At 43.5% G+C, this 22,339-nt stretch overlaps 2 protein-coding genes across 14 annotated transcripts in view; both read right to left on the reverse strand.

The window, feature by feature from the left end:
• The window catches only part of LOC139562676 (calcium-activated potassium channel subunit alpha-1a-like), a 344,203-nt gene extending 337,516 nt beyond the window's left edge, over positions 1-6,687 (reverse strand). For 5 of the 9 annotated variants that reach the window (XM_071380570.1, XM_071380567.1, XM_071380574.1 and 2 more), the window contains exon 1: positions 5,556-6,686. In XM_071380570.1, coding sequence (XP_071236671.1) covers positions 5,556-5,843 — 288 coding nt within the window. In that variant the 5' untranslated portion in view covers positions 5,844-6,686. Of the gene's footprint in view, positions 1-5,555 lie in introns of all 9 variants that reach the window. The other 4 variants (XM_071380568.1, XM_071380575.1, XM_071380569.1 and 1 more) reach the window with 2 other exon arrangements.
• A 5,172-nt stretch (positions 6,688-11,859) lies between these two features.
• Positions 11,860-22,339, reverse strand: part of LOC139562673 (disks large homolog 5-like) — a 105,391-nt gene continuing 94,911 nt past the window's right edge. For all 5 annotated transcript variants that reach the window (XM_071380563.1, XM_071380561.1, XM_071380562.1 and 2 more), the window contains 2 exons: positions 14,583-14,692; positions 11,860-14,447 (listed from right to left, as the gene is read on the reverse strand). In XM_071380563.1, the coding sequence (XP_071236664.1) occupies positions 14,344-14,447; positions 14,583-14,692 (214 nt within the window). In that variant the 3' untranslated portion in view covers positions 11,860-14,343. The remainder of the gene's footprint in view (positions 14,448-14,582; positions 14,693-22,339) is intronic.

Below are 22,339 nucleotides of genomic sequence, written 5' to 3' on the forward strand. Positions count from 1 at the left end.
CATTTAACAGTATTGGGACATGTCCCAGGGATGGTACAGAGAGGGGGTAAGGTCATGAAATGCAACACCACCTCACACGCATCATCCCCCCCAGCCATCAGTTCCCCCCTGATGCCCAGTATCCCCAGCGCCAGAGGCCCCCGCTGCCCTGAATCCCGTTACTAACACCATGCCAACGAAGCCGGCCTCGCCAGTCAGCTGAACACAGATCCGGTTTCCCTCCTTAATGCTCCCAACAAGCCTGTTCCCTCTGTGGCCAAGTGTCAAACCAACCCCTCCCCCCAAAGTCACCCCCGAGGACTAGCACCACTCTACCCTGCCTTCACCCTGAATATCTTTATACATTATATTGAGAAAGGCAGGTGATCCATCCAGAGACCCAGGTCAGGCATGGTTGCGTTAGAACCGCTCCCCAGGTACAAAGCCCCGGGTGTGTGTTTCAGCTGGGCTGCCTGGTTGGCTGGCTGGCCTGGGTGATGTGTTCACGCTGGTAATTAAAAGGTAATACAGGAAAGAGACTCCTGAGAAGCTGTTAGCCCTATAGCTCTCCCTGGCATAATCCTAACTGGAGATGCAGGAAAATGCATACAACTCAAATCTTAGCACGAATTTTCCATTGAGATCAATGCACGATTCAATGGTGAAGTAGTTTCACGCATGTTTCTCAAATTAGGTTTCTATCCTTTAATTACTCCTAACCAGAAGGGACACACCATCGTCACTTTAACAAACATCATAATGCCCGGTTTCACATCACCCAAATCGGCTTAAGGGGTTCAGCGCAATCTGTCATCCTCTAAAGACTGATATGGCTCTCTGTGTTTCACATATAACACAGAGACAGGACAAAGTGGATACAGACACACACACAAAAGTATGTGAACACACATTCAAATTAGTGGATTCGGCTATTTCAACCACACACGTTGCAGACAAGTGCATAAAATCAAGCACACAGCCATGCAATCTCCATAAACAAACACTGGTAGTAGAATGACCAGTACTGAAGACCTCAGTGACTTTCAACGTGGCTCCATCATAGGATGCCATCTTTCCAACAAGTCAGTTCCTCAAAATGTCTACCCTGGTCAACTGTGTCGTGTCTGGACTATCATTAAATGTGAAGACTGCTATTTTATCAAATTTATTCTCTGTGTAATTATTATTACGTGATTAAACCAATCATGTAAACTTTAACTAGGAAGTCGGGCACCAAGGGAAAATGTTTATTGAGTCTCTATTTCCCAAATCGACTCTTCAGATATTTTCATATCTTATCGATTAGTCTTCTATTAATGTATCATTATTACCTCATGAGTTCTCATTACTGAACGTCGCAAACCCTTGGATATCTGCACAAACCCAGGCCTAAATGATGAATCATCGATATACAAATTGGCTTAATTATTTATTTACTGACTAACGAAATAACCACAGAAATACATAAAACAAACAATAGATATTGGTTACTAACACAATGCATTGATAAGTCCTTAGTGGGCTAAACCGGTATGACGGCTTGGTAGACAATGAAAGGGGTGGGGACAGATAAAAGAGCGGGAAAGACTAAATGGATTCACTACACACAGTTGATAATTATCTTAATTGAAATGCTAATCCTTTGCACATGAACGGCCGCTCATTCGAGAATAATTGCAATGTATATATTTACATCCGTATGTCATTGTCGTCTTCTCTGTTGGAATTGCCGGTCCGTATTGCCGGTCAGTTTATCAGAGAGTCTTCCCCAGAAGTCAATGTTTTTCGTAGTTGTCGCTTTCTCCGCAGCTCTGGATAGTGTCTGTTGTAATGGATACGCCAGGCGTACAGATGGTCGTAGCATAGAATAGATTATTCCGCGGATGTCGGTATTCTCGTACTAGACTTACGTAATTTCCAGCTGCAGACTAGAAATTCTACGTCTAGGATTTGCTCTTATTCTGTAGTGATCGATAGTCTCCGAGTTGAACCATTTCCAGCCGTGTAGCCAACGCTACAAGCTGTATGGTCTCCATGACCTATAGAGCTGTTGTTCTTAACCATTTTTTTTTCTTTACCCCCTTTTTCTCCCCAATTCCGTGGTATCCAATTGTTAGTAATTACTATCTTGTCTCATCGCTACAACTCCCGTACGGGCTCGGGAGAGACGAAGGTCGAAAGCCATGCGCCCTCCGAAACACAACCCAACCGCACTGCTTCTTAACACAGCGCGCATCCAACCCGGAAGCCAGCCGCACCAATGTGTCGGAGGAAACACCGTGCACCTGGCGACCTTGGCTAGCGTGCACTGCGCCCGGCCTGCCACAGGAGTCGCTGTTGCGCAATGGGACGAGGATATCCCTACCGCCAAAACCCTCCCTAACCCGGACGACGCTAGGCCAATTGTGCGTCGCCCCACGGACCTCCCGGTAGCGGCCGGCTGCGACAGAGCCTGGGCAGGAACCCAGAATCTCTGGTGGCACAGCTAGCTCTGCGATGCAGTGCGCTAGACCACTGCGCCACCCGGTAGGCCCGTTCTTAACCATTTCACATGTTGCGTCAGCTGCATGTTTTCTAGTCTAATGGTCTATAGAATTGTAGCCATTCCAACGTGGGGACTCCGTCCCGGCGTTCTCTGACTTCATGTCAATTTTTTAGTAAGTGGGTTTTATACGCTGTGGAAAAAGAGACGATTCCATGACGCATGATGTAATGTCTGGCCTTACGGGGGCGTGGCCACTGTCTAGTTAAACTTTATATGAAAATCCAAACTCTCATTTAGAAGGCTAACATCACATTACACCTTTTTACAAATAGTTTCATATTTACTCATTCATTTTATCCAACATCTATATGTAAATTTGATCTTTGAAAAGTGTACACCAACAGAGATACGTACAATGAAAAACACTCGTCATGACTGTCCCTTAAGTGTCCACGGACCACTCCCACATTCTCAAAAATAGAAATATTGTTTAATTATTAAAACTTTTGATGTCCAAGGGTCTCTCTGTGTTCCACAGTTTACATTCCAATCTTGAACACTACAGAGAATAGGGGCAGCGTGTTTTATGACCGAGCATAAAACAGCCGACTTCCCACTCGTAGAGCGATCCTTCAGATCGTCACAGGAGAGTTATGACAGCTCTAACTGCTGTTATTGTGAAGTGGAAACGTCTAGGAGCAACAACAGCTCAGCCTGGGAAATGGTAGACCACACAAACTCACAGAACGGAACATTGAAGTGCTGAAGCGTGTAAAATTTGTCTGTCCTAGGTTGTAACACTCACTACCGAGTTCCAAAGTTCCTCTGGAAGCAACGTCAGCACAATAACTGTTCATCGGGAGCTTCATGAAATGGCTTTCCATGGCCGAGCAGCCGTACACAAGCCTAAGATCACCATGTGCAATGCCAAGCGTCGGCTGGAGTGGGGTAAAGCTAGCCACCATTGGACTCTGGAGCAGTGGAAACTAGTTCTCTGGAGTGATGAATCACGCTTCAGCATCTGGCAGTCCGACGGACAAATCTGGGTTTGGCAGATGCCAGGAGAACGCTTTCTGCCCCAATGCATAGTGTCAACTGTAAAGTTTGGTGGAGGTGGAATAATGGTGTGGGGCTGTTTTCATGGTTCGGGCTAGGGAAATCTTAACGCTACAGCATATGATGACATTCTAGACAATTCTGTGCTTCCAACTTTGTGGCAACAGTTTGCAGACGGCCCTTTTCTGTTTCAGCATGACAATACCCCTGTGCACGAAGCTAGGTCCATACAGAAAAGGTTTGTCGAGATCGGTGTGGAAGAACTTGACTGGCCTGCACAGAGCCCTGACCTCAACCCCATTGAACATCTTTGGGATGAATTGGAATGCCGACTGCGAGCCAGGCATAATAGCCAAACATCAGTGCCCGACCTCACTAATGCTCATGGCTGAATGGAAGAAAGTCCCTGCAGCAATATCCCAACATCTAGTGGAAAGCCTTCCCAGAAGAATGAAGGCTGTTATAGCAGCAAAGGAGGAGCAACTCCATATTACACTGTACTTGTGCATGTGAAGAATAAAACTTGAAGTTGAAATTAAGGGAAGGATGGAGGCTGGAGGAGGGTGGATGGAAAGAGTGCCCTTTGCCTGTCCTGCTGTCATCCCTCTGATGCCCCTGGCTGTCACAATACAACACCCAACAGAGATGGGCAGAAAGGGGCCGTCCCCCCACCCTATGCCAGGAGGACTTTGCAGAGGGGCAGAAAGGGCCCTCTTTCTCCCTCTCGCAACCTTTTTTGGGGGGTGCAATTTTAAAACTGATTTCCGGTAATATGATATCTGAGTGAGAGTGACTAACAAAAACAATGGGGACCCCCTGGAGGTCAGGGCTGCTGGACACTTATATAACTGGCAAGACCAACTTACTGTTAATTGAAAATGTTAGTGACTGTCAGTGACTGACATAAGAGGAAAACGGCTGATGCACTACCAAATTTCAAAATGGCATGTTATTATATTATGCTACCAGTAAGTTGAGACCCGCCTGGCCCCCTAAAACATGTTTTTTAACCGACAGCATCATCTGTGCAGAGACAGGAGAAAACAATGAAATGCTCTTGGAGATGCAGCGGTGTATGTTATGTTATGTGTGCAATTTGATTTGATCTGTGAGGTGCCCACCTCGGAGGTCTAGAACTATCCAGCTAAACCAACAAGAGGACCACTTGTGCCCTATACAACACTGAGTGATAGCAAACTGAAGCAGTCTTTTGCCCACAGGTGATTCATACATGATTCATTCTTTATGTGGGCCACCCCTAGCCTACTGTTGCACTGGAACAAACCAACTAGGCAGGCAGCACAGCAGGGGCATCCATACAGTCTATTTCCAGATCAGCCATCCAGGTTACATTCATCAAGCAACACCACCAGGCATTTCACAGACACAGAATACTGAAATATACTAAGTATTGACTCTACTGAAAAACATGTAATAACTGGTTTCCCAGGGGTCTGGAATATTATCATAAAATAGAGAATTTTGCAGCCTATATTAGGTGTACTCCCCTACCACATAGACTGGCCTGTTGTATGTTGGTGACAGTTGTCTAGCTATAGGGTAGTTGACAGCTCCTCAGCCTACCCAATGGGAAAAACTGGTTGCATCAACTTTGTTTCCACATCATTTCAACAATGTGGAAAACTTTACTATTTTTTTCACCCTACCTTTAACCTAAATCCAATAACATGTTTTGTTGATTTTACGTTGAATAAACGTTAGTTGACAACTCAACCAAATGTAAATCAACACTATAAGTTGATGGTGAGTCACTATCTCAGTGAAGGCTAAAGCAACAACACGAATTGGACTCAAGTCAATATGCCATGGTAAATCAACCACCCCAGTCCAGGCCGGGGAGCTTTTATAAACAATGGATGACAACGTCGGGTCATAAGGTGGACAGTAAAATGTGTCAAGACAGACAGTGGCGTAACATCTATCACCGTAAATGTGACATTATGCACAACTTGCCTTTATAATATGAGCGCCACATCAATAACCAACCGTTGACGGTTGAGGTGTTTGTCATTACCTTCTTTTTGATGTTACAGTGGCAGCAGACGGTCCACAGGTATTTGAGGGTCCTCCACAGGAGAATGATGAAGAGACCCCCGAAAAACGTGACCATGGAGGAGGCGAGGAATGCCCACCACATGCGCTGGCCATTGTTGTCGCAGGGCACGTCTGGCGAGAAGGGGATGATCACGTCCATCTTGGACATAGAGATCGAGGCGTCCGGATTTTTGTTAAAATAGTTATTTCTACTCATCATAGAGTTTCCGCTTCCATGGGGAACGGTGGCGTCCGCCTCAGCTAGCATCTAGGAGCCTTGGAGAGACTATGCCAGCGTCCCCAGCCCCACTCACCAGCCATATTGCTTTAAAAAAAACTATGCGTTGTATATTCTCACCCGCACTTAATTAATTGTATGTTTATTTCAATCTATTTCAGATTTCCGCGACAGTCGAAAACGCCGCACGCACTAACTGGACCGAAATAGCCGGTCGGTGTCCATTCGCGAGAGGCATTTAAATCCGCAGTAATGACAAACGTTGAGCGCTTTTCATTTTGTGAGGTTTTCCGAGTTTTTCAGGACCAATGCCATGGCAAAGATGGTCTGTCTCATCTATCAGCCGTCGAGGCTGCCAATGATGTTTCAGATTATGATAGGCGCAGCGACATTGAAAAAGGGCTGTTTTCTTCAAACAGTTTCTGTCTGACCTCTCAAGTCGTCTTCCATCCAGGGATTCGGTCGATTAACAGCGGAAAATCGATTTCACTTTTCTAAACGCCAATTTAATCGATAGCCTCGATGGTTTTTGAATGGCAGAAGCTATTTCAAGTCCCCAAACTGTTGCCAAGATGCGAAAACACAAACGACATCATCTAGCGGCGTGTTCGCTTTCTGACATACAAGCGCTCGGGTGATGTCGCCTTCGCAATTGACTGTCCCCATTCCTTCCCCTTCATCCAGCCCAGGGTCGCGCAGTTCGGCCAGTTGATAGTGCCTGTCAGAGCCGCTCGCTCCACTGAATACTAGAGAGATTTACAGGTAGGAGGGGCGGTGCGTAGCTCAAACCGCTCAAAGATGGTCAGAAAGCAGTAATACCGCCAAGCGCTGATGTTTATACCAAGTGCCAGCCACTTGTCAGTTCCTATTGTGCTTTCAAGACCACTGAGAACTCGGGAAAAAACTAGATCAAGTCATGACGTCAGTGACGTCAGGTCGGAAAGTCGGAGATCTAGAAAGAGCCACTGAGTTTCCGACTTGGAATTCCGAGTTGGATGACCGTTCAGTCGCATCTTGTTTTTACCGCGTTCCCAGTGGTCTTGAACGCGGCATTAGGCAATACATTGCGCTCTTTCGGTGTAATGTATTCACGTGACACATGTCTCTGAGCTACATATGTGACTGTCATGTTCATTTGAACAGCAGCCCACAATAACTCGTACTGTGATGCAGCAGCAACTTCGGTTTGAAATGCCAAGGCTTCCATTTTAGGACAGTTATTAGATTGGCCACAGATGAGTTCATACATCACAGCAGTTGTCCCCATTTTAATTCTCAGAATTGAACCTGATGATAGGAGTTTCCCTTGCTAAACAGGCTTCTGTCACTATAATGATATTTTCAAATGTTCTGTTATCTGTACATTACATTGGCTTATTTTCATCTTCATTTGAAGGAGGCTCCTTCAATCATTCACCATAATATGTGTTTCCAGTGCCAAAGCCCTTATTCTGCCCCCAGTCAATTATCCTTTACATTCTGAAGACAATTAGACAGAGGATAAGACAGGAACAGGTGCCACCCACAGACAGATGCATCAGTGGCCTATAGAAAGACATGGTGTGTCTCAGGACAGGACGGTCACAGAGGGCGCATGAGGACCCACAGCTGGGAGTGGGACTTGGACTGGAACCAGTGACCTCACCCTTCCAGGGAAAGTACACTAGGCCTGCCATGTGCCATAAAGGTTCAGACCTCTTGACAGAGGTCACAGTGTGCTACACTGTCTCAACACCTCCCCTATTACCTATGTTCTTTGAGGTCAAAGCCTTGAATACTTTTCACCATATTCTATACTAACTACACGGTTGAACTGATCTCAGATCTGTGTTGATGATAGAGGCAGACTGGGACAAAAATCGGCCCAGGCATTTCTAACACACCGACCAATTTTTTTCCTTGAGGCCCCCATTTTTAGCCAGATAAGGATCCTTTTTGCACGAAAAATCTAAATTTGACAGTCTCACGGGGTTAAAACTGGACCAGCCGATCTGGTGTATGCCAGAAATGCCAGATGCCTAGTCCGCTCCTGGTTGATGAGACCAAGGACACACAGATCAAAAATATTTAAATCAATCAACAGTTTCAGGGAGACGTGTAGCCGCAGGTCGTGGGCGACCCTATGCTGCCCCACTTCTTGTGTATTGTTTTCACTTTGAACGAAAACAAGGGGGTTGACCCCTGAGCCGCCTTGGGCTGTCTTTCTGGGCAGCTGCAACCTGGCCTCAGAGCATTTCAAATGATTCTGTATGTAAATTCGTGACACTCCATTTAGTATGATCTGTTGCGTTTCGTATGGTATTTATTAATTTGTGGATGTCCATCATCCATTTCGTATGATATGTTACGAATTACAATTTGTAGGATATGTTACCAATTGCAATTCGTACAATATATTAAGAATTTGCAAAACGTACAATATGTTACTAATTGCAATTTGTACAATATATTAATTAACAATTTGTTGTTGCTAACATTATCTAGGTGGCTAGCGCTAATGTTACCTAGCTGGCTAACATTAGCTAGGGGTTAGGGTTAAGGTTATGAGTTAGATTAAAGGGTTTTCGAATGGCTGAAGATATTTCAAGTTGCCACAATGCGAAAACACAAATGGCATAATCTAGCAGCGTAGGGTTGAGGTTAGGAGTTAGGTTAAAAGGTTAAGGTTAAGATTAGGGTTAGGGTTAGCTGAAAGGGGTAGGGGAAGGATTAGCTAACATGCTAAGTAGTTGCAAAGTAGCTAAAAGTAGTAAGTAGTTGCAAAGATGCTAATTAGCTAAAATGCTAAAGTTGTTCGTGAAGCGAATCAACCGTGCAACCTTTGGGTTACTAGACGTTCGCATTATACATCCACCCCGACCAACCACCCTCCTTTTATGCCTTAGGTAACCTTCTGTCTTATGTAACCATACCAATCCTAACACATCACACTAATTTGAGTGTGTCCCGGATTTACATTTACTTTGTTACATCTAGTTTATGAGACCAGACTGCTGGGCAAGGTGCGTCTTTGTGTTAAATCCTGCCTACTTGAATGCCCCTGCTGCCATGGCCTGGTCATCACTAGTTACCACAGCCACAGTCATAAACCCTGCATTTCTAGCATTTCTCTTCTTAAAATCAGATTTAATGTTGCGTTCACGTGCTTGTCGGAACTAGGAAACTCAGAAATGTCCAACTTCCCAACTGGTACAACGCGGCACGTGTTTCGGAAAGTATTCCGACCCCTTGACTTTTCCCACATTTTGTTACATTGCAGCCTTATTCTAAATGGAATAAATATTTTTGGGACAGAAATCGACACACAAAACCCCATAATGACAAAGAAAAAACAGGTTTTTAGAAATGTTTGCAAATTTATAAAAAATAAAAAAGAGAAATACCTTATTTATATAAGTATTCAGACGCTTTGCTATGAGACTCGAAATTGAGCTCAGGTGCATCCTGTTTCCATTGATCATCCTTGAGATGTTTCTACAACTTGATTGTGGTACCTGTGGTAAATTCAATTGATTGGACAGGATTTGGAAAGGCACACACCTGTCTATATAAGGTCCCACAGTTGACAGTGCATGTCAGAGCAAAAACCAAGCCATGAGGTCGAAGGAATTGTCCGTAAAGCTCCGAGAATTTTGTCGAGGCACAGATCTGGGGAAGAGCACTAAAACATTTCTGCAGCATTGAAGATCCACAAGAACACAGTGGCCTCCATCATTCTTAAATGGAAGAAGTTTGGAACTACCAAGACTCTTCCTAGAGCTGGGCGCCTGGCCAAACGGAGCAATCGGGGTAGAAAGGCCTTGGTCAGGGAGGTGACCAAGAACCCAATGGTCACTCTGACAGAGCTCTAGAGTTACTCTGAAGATGGGAGAATCTTCCAAAAGGACAACTATCTCTGCAGCAATCTACCAATCAGGCCTTTATGGTAGAGTGGCCAGGTAGAAGCCAGTCCTCAGTAAAAGGCACATGACAGCCCGCTTGGAGTTTGACAAAAGGCACCTAAACTCTCAGACCATGAGAAATACGATTCTCTGGTCTGATGAAACCAAGATTGGTGGTTCCAAACATCTCAAGCATGATCAATGGAAACAGGACGCACCTGAGCTCAATTTCGAGTCTCCTACTAGCAAAGGGTCTGAATACTTATGTAAATAAGGTATTTCTGATTTTATTTTTAATACATTTCCTAAACTTTCAAAACCTGTTTTCACTTTGTCGTTATGGGGTACTGTGTGTAGATAAAAAATAAAAATAAACATTTTAGAATAAGGCTGTTAACAAAATGTGGAAAAAGTCAAGGGGTCTGAATACTTTCTGAATGCACCGTATGTAGAGGACACAGTTGTGACTTATTTAGTGGTAATTGTCTTTTTACGTGGATTTTTACATAGGTGAGGCTTGACTAATGCAGGGTTGAGATGGTTCCATAGGCTTGTGTCTGCTCGATGCATTTGTTTATTTTTCCAATAAATATGCAGGAATACTTTTTGCAGGATTTCACACAAAATAGTGTGCCATCCCGTAGAGGAAGGATGATGAGGTTTTACTAATACAGGGTTGAGAGTTGAGGTGTGACGCTTGGCTAGGGAAGGGTTGAGCTCTGAGGAAGAATGACACAGTTCATAATATGTATTCCGTACACGTATTTTACAAACTGGTCTCCATTTGGGTACCAAGCTTTCCATGACAACAAAAACAGTGTTCCTATTCTTTGGAATATGGTGGGAAACTTCCTCCAGCTAATACATCAGCCTATCTGATTGCGTACATAATTGTGAATAATATTATATTTTTTCAAATCTTTGATAGGGAGTGAAAGAGTGCACATAGGATAGGGTATGATGGGTAGGTGGGTCATGGGGCAATCTCTCGCCCCAATGAGAAGGCCAGGGAGCTGGAGGCCAGTTATGTCCTTGAACAACATGGGAAGAAGAACATGTGACCTTAGTTACAGCTTTGAGGAAGTGACCTTGAGCATTGGAAGCCCAATCCACCATTCAGATCTGGTGTAGCTAGAGGCTGCCAAACTTGATGGAATGGGGAATCACACAGCACAAAGTGCATTTCTGGTACTGGACTGTATAGAAATGTTGTCTAAGTTTCTTGGATTTACTGACAGTAAAGATACTGTAGTTTATCAGTAATGAGAATATTGTAATTTAATAATTTCCCCAAATGGAATATAATCATGCGAATACAATTTTTTTTTGGGGGGGGGACATTTAGCTATTTTCATTGTTAAATCCATTATAATGATCAGTGTAGGACCATTTGATGACACTGGTGGCAAGACCGTTGGCCAGAACAAAGTCATTCAGTAAAAGAAAATGACCCTGTTCTCTAACATTCAGTCTTTCTTCCCATCCTGTACACTGATGGGAGAGGAGTCAGAGGACTGGACAGGTGAAAGTCCTGTCTCTGTGATGTCAGCCAAGAGTGGAAAACCTGGTTGATTGTTGCTCTACTAGTACATCTTGGTTAGGGATGTCGGTTTGAATGCAGAGGAATGTGTCGCGAGCTTTGTCTTTTCTGAGGAGAGGCCGTATCTCTCTACAGTGATCCAGAGAGATACGGCTGCCTTCTCATTCTCTGCACAGAAAAATTGATGGATGTTGGTTTTATCTGCCACGTCATTTACTCTGCTGCTTTCAGCTAAATTAGAATTTTTAAATTATAGTGCATCTCTGAAGGGCGGCAGATTTTAGGGGCATCATATTTCGGGAATGCGAAACACTGCATTTTCCTGCTTTATATCAAAATAAAAATAAACCTCTGTGCAGTGTGTCTTACATGTATTTGCTGGGGATCTGTCCTCTATGGATCTGCTGTGCGTTCTCATCCAGCTGCCAGACCATCAGGGGCCAAAGCTGCCCTTTAGGTAACTGTGTGTGGTGTCTGGTTGGGTACCTTTTCAATGCAAAATGAACAATAACTACTGTATTCTATTTCCAAAGGGGATGATTGAACAGTATTCAGTGGTCAGCTAGGTCGCTGATATTCTCGCCAAGTGTAAGTCCCCAGTAATGAGTCTGACACAGAAGCCATGTCATTGCGATAGAGAAAAGGACTTTTATTCTAATGTTAATGTCTCAACATTTGATACATATCACATTATTTTTCAAAGAAAATAAAAATAAAACCGCAGAACAGTACCTGGCAGCTTGTCATTCTTCTTAGAAATACAACCATTTCACATGGCATCCCTCATTTTAAACCATCTCTACCTACTACAAAAAAGATACATTACAATTGTACTTAATATACCTATCATACAGCCCAATAGTCAAACTTCAGATCTGATTTTCCTTTGAAAAACTGTGCATTAAGTCCCTTTTTCAGCGAGAATGCAAATATGGAGGAGCATTCTGTCTGTTGTTTTCTAATCAAGATTTTTAAAGAATAAAAAGGCCATCAATGAAATGTATGGAACTAATGTGATACATTTAAAATGTGAATCAGTTAGTAAAAATTATATAGTACCTATTTATTTATAACATCTACTGGGAAACCTAGGAACTATTTGTTAAGGTCCACAGAATAACAAGTGCAAAACAGAAATAAAAAAGACCAAACTGACGTACTGGATTTTGGCACATTAGGATGCAGGAGAATGTGTTTGTGCCGCTTAGATACAAATAAAAAATACATTAAATAACAATGGAAAAAAATGTATCACTAACATTTAAATGGTTTTATTAAGGAATAAGAAAAAATATATATATTTGCTCCATGGTGTCATTCTGGTTTGTGAGTACATTTAAAAAAGGTGACAACCAAAGACAAAAACAGTAAAACATGCAAATACCTGCTAAGACATGACTACTGAACTTCCACAGGCCTGAGAACTAGTTGAAATACATGTACTATAGAATAATTAATCTGCATACTGTTACAGTCCATAGGCCCCCGTGAGGCATGTACACTCACACACACAAACATATTATATATATATATTCTCTATATTGTCTTTAAATATGTGACAGATAGATATGTGATGGAGACACAGTGGTCTGTCTAGCCCTGGAGTGTATTCTGAGGTGGTCGCCGTCTGGCCTACCCTCACAACCTTGCCATTGTCATACGCTCTGTACTGTTTCATTCCAAAACAAGCTCTGGGGGGGCCCCAGGATCGAGTTTGGGAAACCCTGCTCTATAGTGTTTGTTTGCAGAACTATAGTGTTAACTTGGGTTGCAAAATTCCGTGAACTTTCAATAAAATCCCTGGTTTACCGTAAATCCTGATTGGCGGATTCCCTGCTTATTCACCTCACAATTCCGGGAATCCTCCGAATGGGATTTAAGAAACTACAGGGAATTTTGCAACCCTAGTGTTAACTTCATGGTGTTTGCAGATCTGAAGGTAACAGATGGGTGTGAACAGCATGATGATGGCTCTAGCTAGCCTTCCAATGGGCAGTGGGGAGGTCCTATCACTATATTGCTTCTACTTATCCTGTTCCATCAGATCGGAATGGGGGCCTGTCTCCTACGGAAGGCACTTCCGATAAGCCCGTAAACTGTCCACTCACGTGCAGTGACCATAGAAACGCAACGAGTAGACCAGACACCATTCGCTACTGCCATGTGTGATTTTCATGGCTTTTGCTTTGCTATAGACACACCATTTAATTTATTGACACAGTTACACACGTGATGCACACTGAAGTTTGGTCTGATTGAAAGCTGTAAAATATTGTTTGATTTGACCCATTCAAAATCGCTTTTGGATAAAACATTTTTGACAGAAGACCAATAAGACATATCGCTTGGAGAGGTTTATCTGTTCTACAGGTAACGTTTCTATGGCGTCAACTTCATACCAATATCAAAGACCATGTTTCAATCCAACCAACAAAGTCATTACAATTCATCAATAATATTACTCTCGCTCGCTCGTACACACACACACGATTCATACGCACACAGTTATTATTATTCCACATTATTAGTTGTCATTCATTGAACGGGGTGTGTAAAACAGGGTGATGTCATTTGATACACAGGTTTGATTTAAGGGCTGATTCTGGGTCAGGGGGGTCTAACACATTCCAGCAGAACATTTAACAACAATACTCACTCATTTCTTAACTGTAAAAGGCTGCTTACAATGCAGGTTTACAGAAACACCACCTTAAAACCCTTAGGGAAGACCAAATGAAGAGTAACACCACCTGTCAGTTCTACCAACCTGCTACAGATTACAGAGAAGAAAAGGCTCTGGTTAAAAAGGTACAAATCAACACCCTGAAAACAATAACAAAAATATCTAGCTTACATGTGTAGTAGCTTACTGTAGTGTACCTATTGGTATAGTGTGGAAGGTTTTGTAGTGTTTGTTGTGAGTGAAGAGGCGCAGTGCAACAGGGTGCAGTGGTGGCCTCCACCCTCTAGGGGAGAAGGGTGCAGTGGTGGCCTCCACCCTCTAGGGGAGAAGGGTGCAGTGGTGGCCTCCACCCTCTAGGGGAGAAGGGTGCAGTGGTGGCCTCCACCCTCTAGGGGCAGCCAAGGGTGCAGTGGTGGCCTCCACCCTCTAGGGGCAGCCAAGGGGAGTCCACAGGACCTTACTCTGTTCCTGGTCAACTATAGTTATGATCTGAGTGCAAATGTAGGGCAGAGTGCCGCCCTGGACAATACCTGGAAAGATACAGGAAGGGAAGGGTTATCTAGGTTAGAAAATGACACACGAAGCCACATACACATATGCATCCACCCACCCCCACACACAGCCAAAGGGAAACAGAGACAGTGCAACATGCATTGAATACCAACCTGTAAAGAATGTGCTATACTCCTGTTCTATCTTCTGTGCTACATCAAACTGCTCCTTGGAATGTTTTTGGGAGACCTTGTCCCGCAGGTACACTGGATCCTTCTGTTCCCTGAGGAGAGGAAACCAGCACAGAGTATTAACACAGCCTCACTACCAACACAGACAAACCAATATAGAGTATTAACACACAGCCTCACTACCAACACAGACAAACCAGCGCAGAGTATTAACACACAGCCTCACTACCAACACAGACAAACCAGCGCAGAGTAATAACACACAGCCTCACTATCAACACAGACAAACCAACAAAGAGTAATAACACACAGCCTCACTATCAACACAGACAAACCAACAAAGAGTATTAACACCCAGCCTCACTACTAACAAAGAGTAATAACACACAGCCTCACTACCAACAAAGAGTAATAACACACAGCCTCACTACCAACACAGACAAACCAGTGCAGAGTATTAACACCCAGCCTCACTACTAACACAGACAAACCAATAAAGAGTAATAACACACAGCCTCACTACCAACAAAGAGTAATAACACACAGCCTCACTACCAACACAGACAAACCAGTGCAGAGTATTAACACCCAGCCTCACTACTAACACAGACAAACCAATAAAGAGTATTAACACCCAGCCTCACTACTAACACATAAAGGTAAACTGCCAAAATAAAGGAACCGCCAACATTGTGTCTTAATAGGGTTTTGGGCCATGATGAGCCGCCAGAACAGCTTCAACGCACCTTGGCATAAATTCTAGAGATTGCTGTCCGCGGTTCTGAAACATCAGTGCTCTGTTGAATTGGCGCCTTTAACATTTTAGAAATTTAGCAGACGCTCTTATCCTTTTCCTAGACCATGTTGCATTATAGCAAAGTTAACCAGCATATTGGTGTTGAGAACAATGCGGCGGAGGCAGCAGCAGAATGAGGAGATGAGAACACAGCCCTTGCCTTAAATTGTCTAAGAAAAGTGGGAAAACAACTTAAATTAGGTATATAATCAATAGCCTAATTGTTTAAAAAAAATATTTAACCTTTATTTAACCAGGTAGGCCAGTTGAGAACAAGTTCTCATTTATAACTGCAACCTGGCCAAGATAAAGCAAAGCAGTGCGACACAAACAACAACAAAGAGTTACACATGGAATAAACAAACGTACAGTCAATAACAGAAAAGTCTATATACAGTGTGTGCAAATTAGGTAAGATTAGGGAGGTAAGGCAATAAATAGGCCATAGTGGCAAAATAATTACAATTTAGCAATTAAACACTGGAGTGATAGATGTGCAGAAGATGAATGTGCAAGTAGAGATACTGGGGTGTAAAAAAGCAAAAAAAACTAAATCAATATGGGGACGAGGTAGTTGTATGAGCTATTTACAGATGGGCTATGTACAGGTGCAATGATTTGTAAGCTGCTCTGACAACTGATGCTAGTGAGAGAGATATGAGTCTCCAGCTTCAGTGATTTTTGCAATTCGTTCCAGTCATTGGCAGCAGAGAACTGGAAGGAAAGGCGGCCAAAGGAGGAATTGGCTGTGGGGATGACCAGTGAAATATTCCTGCTGGAGCGCATGCTACGGGTGGGTGCTGCTATGGTAACCAGTGAGCTGAGATAAGGCGGGGCTTTACCTAGCAAATACTTATAGATGACCTGGAGCCAGTGGGTTTGGCGACGAATATGAAGCGAGGGCCAGCCAACGAGAGCATACAGGTCACAGTGGTGGGTGGTATATGGGGCTTTGGTGACAAAACGGATGGCACTGTGATAGACTGCATCCAATTTGCTCAGTAGAGTGTTGGAGGCTATTTTGTAAATGACATCGCCAAAGTCAAGGATCGGTAGGATAGTCAGTTTTACGAGGGTATGTTTGGCAGCATGAGTGAAGGATGCTTTGTTGCGAAATTGGATGCCGATTCTAGATTTAATTTTGGATTGGAGATGCTTAATGTGAGTCTGGAAGGAGAGTTTACAGTCTAACCAGACACCTAGGTATTTGTAGTTGTCCACATATTCTAAGTCAGAACCGTCCAGAGTAGTGATGCTAGACGGGCAGGCAGGTGCGGGCAGCGATCGGTTGAAGAGCATGCATTTAGTTTTACATTTAGTTTTGCATTTAAGAGCAGTTGGAGGCCACGGAAGGAGAGTTGTATGGCATTGAAGCTCACCTGGAGGTTAGTTAACACAGTGTCCAAAGAAGGGCCAGAGGTATACAGAACGGTGTCTTCCGCGTAAAAGGTGGATCAGAGAATCACCAGCAGCAAGAGCGACATAACTGATGTATACAGAGAAGAGAGTCGGCCCGAGAATTGAACCCTGTTGCACCCCCATAGAGACTGCCAGAGGTCCGAACAACAGGCCCTCCGATTTGACACACTGAACTCTATCAGAGAAGTAGTTGGTGAACCAGGCGAGGCAGTCATTTGTGCCAGGCTTTATCAATCATCCACAGATATCTATAAAAATAAGACAGATCCTGCTTCTGTTGCCTGTGATTGTTTAACAGCCTACTGATTTCGTGATCACCACGCCTCAGGCAACCACACATGTTGGAAAAACAATTTCACAAATTCAGCTGTTTTTAATCTTTGCTGTAATAAAGACTATATACTTTTTGTTAGAACTGCATCTCTTCTATTTATCATTTATTGTGTTGTTTACACTTTAAAATGAAATTGTCAGAAATTCATCATATTGTCTATAACTCTCCTTTTTCTTGATCTCCTTATTGTTACCATCATTATAATAAGTAATTATCAATATCATTAGTAGGGTTAGTATAGCAGCCTTGTATAACCACCATTGAGCTGTAGGCCTAAAAGCACATCCTGTTTAGTCTTAATACTTGAGTGGACCTAAATCATTAATTTGTTCGTGTCATCACACAGTAGAAATCGAATTGTATTTGTCACACTCGCCGAAAACAACAGGTGTAGACCTTTACAGTGAAATACTTACTTACAAGCGCTTAACCAACAATGCAGTTAAGAAAAATAAGTTAAAGTATTTACTAAAATGAACGGAATAATAATAAAAAAAATGTTTTATTAAAAATAAATAATTAAGGAGCAACAATAAAATAACAGTAGCGAGGATATATACAAGGGGTACCGGTACAGAGTCAATGTGCGGGGGCAACGGTTAGTCAAGGTAATTTAGGTAATATGTAGAGGTAAAGTGACTATGCATGGATAATAAACAGAGTAGCAGCAGTGTAGAAGGGGGGGGGGGTCAATGCAAATAGTCTGGGTGGCCATTTGATTAGCTGCTCAGGACTCTTATGGCTTGGTGGTGGAAGCTGTTTAGAAGCCTCTTGGACCTAGACTTGGCGCTCTGGTACCGCTTGCCATGTGGTAGCATAGAGAACAGTCTTTGACTAGGGTGGCTGGAGTCTTTGACAATTTTTAGGGCCTAAGTTGGCCAACTTCTGGGAAAAGAGGTTTGTCTGAGTAAAATATATGAAATACTTTTGTTTACATTGTAGAATTCTAAATAATAGATACATCTAAATCCCCATGTCACTACAACTCTACTCATCAGTCCTGGGACAAACCAATTTGGTGCCCTAAGAACTTTAAACAATGCATAAAAATATGTAGTAGAGGAAACTACGCCATTTTAAAGTGTTTTAAAATGGTGGCAAAATAGATGCAAATGCCACCGCAATTGAAGAATGAATCCTCTACTAACACTGAATCATCTTCTCTCATAAGTTGGAAGAAAAAAATACATCAAATTATAGCAGGGCTCTCCAACCCTGTTCCTAGAGTGTTACCCTCTCCTGTAGGTTCACACTCCAACCCTGTTCCTAGAGTGTTACCCTCTCCTGTAGGTTTACACTCCAACCCTGTTCCTGGAGTGTTACCCTCTCCTGTAGGTTTACACTCCAACCCTGTTCCTAGTGTTACCCTCTCCTGTAGGTTTACACTCCAACCCTGTTCCTGGAGTGTTACCCTCTCCTGTAGGTTTACACTCCAACCCTGTTCCTAGAGTGTTACCCTCTCCTGTAGGTTCACACTCCAACCCTGTTCCTAGAGTGTTACCCTCTCCTGTAGGTTTACACTCCAACCCTGTTCCTGGAGTGCTACCCTCTCCTGTAGGTTTACACTCTAACCCTGTTCCTGGAGTGTTACCCTCTCCTGTAGGTTCACACTCCAACCCTGTTCCTAGAGTGTTACCCTCTCCTGTAGGTTCACACTCCAACCCTGTTCCTAGAGTGTTACCCTCTCCTGTAGGTTTACACTCCAACCCTGTTCCTAGAGTGTTACCCTCTCCTGTAGGTTTACACTCCAACCCTGTTCCTGGAGTGTTACCCTCTCCTGTAGGTTTACACTCTAACCCTGTTCCTGGAGTGTTACCCTCTCCTGTAGGTTTACACTCCAACCCGGAGTGTTACCCTCTCCTGTAGGTTTACACTCCAACCCTGTTCCTAGAGTGTTACCCTCTCCTGTAGGTTTACACTCCAACCCTGTTCCTGGAGTGTTACCCTCTCCTGTAGGTTTACACTCCAACCCTGTTCCTAGAGTGTTACCCTCTCCTGTAGGTTTACACTCCAACCCTGTTCCTGGAGTGCTACCCTCTCCTGTAGGTTTACACTCTAACCCTGTTCCTAGAGTGTTACCCTCTCCTGTAGGTTCACACTCCAACCCTGTTCCTAGAGTGTTACCCTCTCCTGTAGGTTTACACTCCAACCCTGTTCCTAGAGTGTTACCCTCTCCTGTAGGTTCACACTCTAACCCTGTTCCTAGAGTGTTACCCTCTCCTGTAGGTTCACACTCCAACCCTGTTCCTAGAGTGTTACCCTCTCCTGTAGGTTCACACTCCAACCCTGTTCCTGGAGTGTTACCCTCTCCTGTAGGTTTACACTCCAACCCTGTTCCTAGAGTGTTACCCTCTCCTGTAGGTTCACACTCCAACCCTGTTCCTAGAGTGTTACCCTCTCCTGTAGGTTTACACTCCAACCCTGTTCCTGGAGTGTTACCCTCTCCTGTAGGTTCACACTCCAACCCTGTTCCTAGAGTGTTACCCTCTCCTGTAGGTTTACACTCCAACCCTGTTCCTAGAGTGTTACCCTCTCCTGTAGGTTTACACTCCAACCCTGTTCCTGGAGTGTTACCCTCTCCTGTAGGTTCACACTCCAACCCTGTTCCTGGAGTGTTACCCTCTCCTGTAGGTTCACACTCCAACCCTGTTCCTAGAGTGTTACCCTCTCCTGTAGGTTTACACTCCAACCCTGTTCCTAGAGTGTTACCCTCTCCTGTAGGTTCACACTCCAACCCTGTTCCTAGAGTGTTACCCTCTCCTGTAGGTTCACACACCCTCTCCTGTAGGTTCACACTCCAACCCTGTTCCTGGAGAGCCACCCTCCTGTAGGTTTACACTCCAACCCTGTTCCTGGAAAGCTACCCTCTACCGTATGTTTACACACTCCAACCCTGTTTCTGGAGAGCTACCCTCTCCTGTAGTTTTTCACTACCACCCCAGTTGTAACTAACCTGATTCAGCATATTAACCAGCTAATTTTTAGAATCAGGTGTGATAGATTAGGGTTGGAGTGAAAACCTACAGGACAGTAGCTCTCCAGGAACAGGGTTGGAGATCCTTGGTTTAGAGTATGACAACACATTCTGGCTAACACAGGCTAGCTGCTTGCTAACAGTAGGACCCAGTGATATAACCACACACAGAAGATGTGGCTACACCAAATGACATTACATAAAAGGTTTGGAGGGGAAAAAAGTGGAAGAGCATCTCCAGCTGTTTGGGATTAGGCAAGGGTGTGTGTGTGGGGGGGGGCAACACTCCGAGTTAACACTCCAGCAAAACACACACACACCAGGGTTTCCGTTAGCCGGAAATTGATGAAAAGCCAACAAATTGTAGCGGGCCAAATTGTCCAGGAGAGTCTATCATAGCCTAAACTCTGAATAGGCTACTGTTGATTGTGAAGATTGAGGCCTTTTTCATTGAAGTAAAACACAAGTTAGAGGACAAAGTGTATTGTGAAGGTTTAAACCAGTTCGCAAGTGTTCTGTTTAATTCTGTTCAGCCATTTTCTTTGGCCAAATTAAGTTCCAACTGTAATGCTGTGTATGCCGCAACATAATAGCCTGCTCTTATTTTCCCTATAAACAATGGCTTGACTTACTTTTGAATTACCCTAATTAAGTTGAGAAACTTTTGTAAAAGTTGTGTGGTGTGGCTACAATGTTCTATGGGATTGAGGTCAGGGCTTTGTGATGGCCACTCCAATAACTTGACTTTGTTGTCCTAAGCCATTTTTCCACAACTTTGGAAGTATGCTTGGGGTCATTGTCCATTTGGAAGACCCATTTGTGACCAAGCTTTAACTTTGACTGATGTCTTGAGATGTTGCTTCAATATATCCACATAATTTCCCCCTCATGATGCAATCTATTTTGTGAAGTGCACCAGTCCCTCCTGCAGCAAAGCACCCCCACAACATGATGCTGCCACCCCCGTGCTTCACGGTTGGGATGGTGTTCTTCAGCTTGCAAGCCTCACCCTTTTTCCTCCAAACATAACGATGGTCATTATGGCCAAACAGTTCTATTTTTGTTTCATCAGATGAGGACATTTCTCCAAAAAGTACGATCTTCGTCCCCATGTGCAGTTGCAAACCGTAGTCTGGCTTTTTTATGGTGGTTTTGGAGCAGTGGCCTTTCAGGTTATGTCGATATAGGACTCGTTTTACTGTGGATATAGATATTTTGTACCCGTTTCCTCCAGCATCTTCATAAGGTCCTTTGCTGTTGTTCTGGGATTGATTTGCACTTTTCGCACCAAAGTATGTTCATCTCTAGGAGACAGAACTCGTCTCCTTCCTGAGCGGTATGATGGCTGCGTGGTCCCATAGTGTTTATATTTGCGTACTATTGTTTGTACAGATGAACATGGTACCTTCAGGCGTTTGGAAATTGCTCCCAAGGATGAAACAGACTTGTGGGGGTCTACAATTGTTTTTCTGAGGTCTTGGCTGATTTCTTTTGATTTTCCCATGATGTCAAGCAAATATGTACTGAGTTTGAAGGTAGGCCTTGAAATACATCCACAGGTACACCTCCAATTGACTCAAATGATGTAAATTAGCCTATCAGAAGCTACTAAAGCCATGACATAATTTTTGTGGAATTTTCCAAGCTGTTTAAAGGCACAGTTAACTTACTGTATGTAAACTTCTGACCCACTGGAATTGTGATACAGTGAATTATAAGTGAAATAATCTGTCTGTAAACAGTTGTTGGAAAAATTACTTGTGTTATGCATAAAGTAGATGTTCTAACCGACTTGCCAAAACTATAGTTTGTTAAAAACAAATGTGGAGTGGTTGAAAAACAAGTTTTAAATGACTCCAACCTAAGTGTATGTAAACTTCCAACTTCAACTGTATATACACACACACAAATACAATATCATACAGTGGATGCCTAAGCCTATTGATCTATGCATGAAATGCTCTGATGCAACTAGTGCTCAAATTGCTGACAGTTGAACCATGAGGTGGACAATTACTGTTTTAGGAAAGTAAAGACCAATAAAATATTAGGCTATAATGTTTTGCATGTGCTACAAATCGAAACACAAGGAATAGTGTTTTTGTCGGCTGTTTTTAAGGCTGCGCCAGGTCGGATCTGAATGCATACGGATGGCCGGTAAATTTCTCAAATGTCCGGTAAATTCAAATCTTCCCAGCCACTTTGTCTGGAGTCAA

The sequence above is a fragment of the Salvelinus alpinus genome, chromosome 32 (genome assembly GCF_045679555.1).
Source record: "Salvelinus alpinus chromosome 32, SLU_Salpinus.1, whole genome shotgun sequence".
NCBI classification, from domain to species: domain Eukaryota; kingdom Metazoa; phylum Chordata; class Actinopteri; order Salmoniformes; family Salmonidae; genus Salvelinus; species Salvelinus alpinus.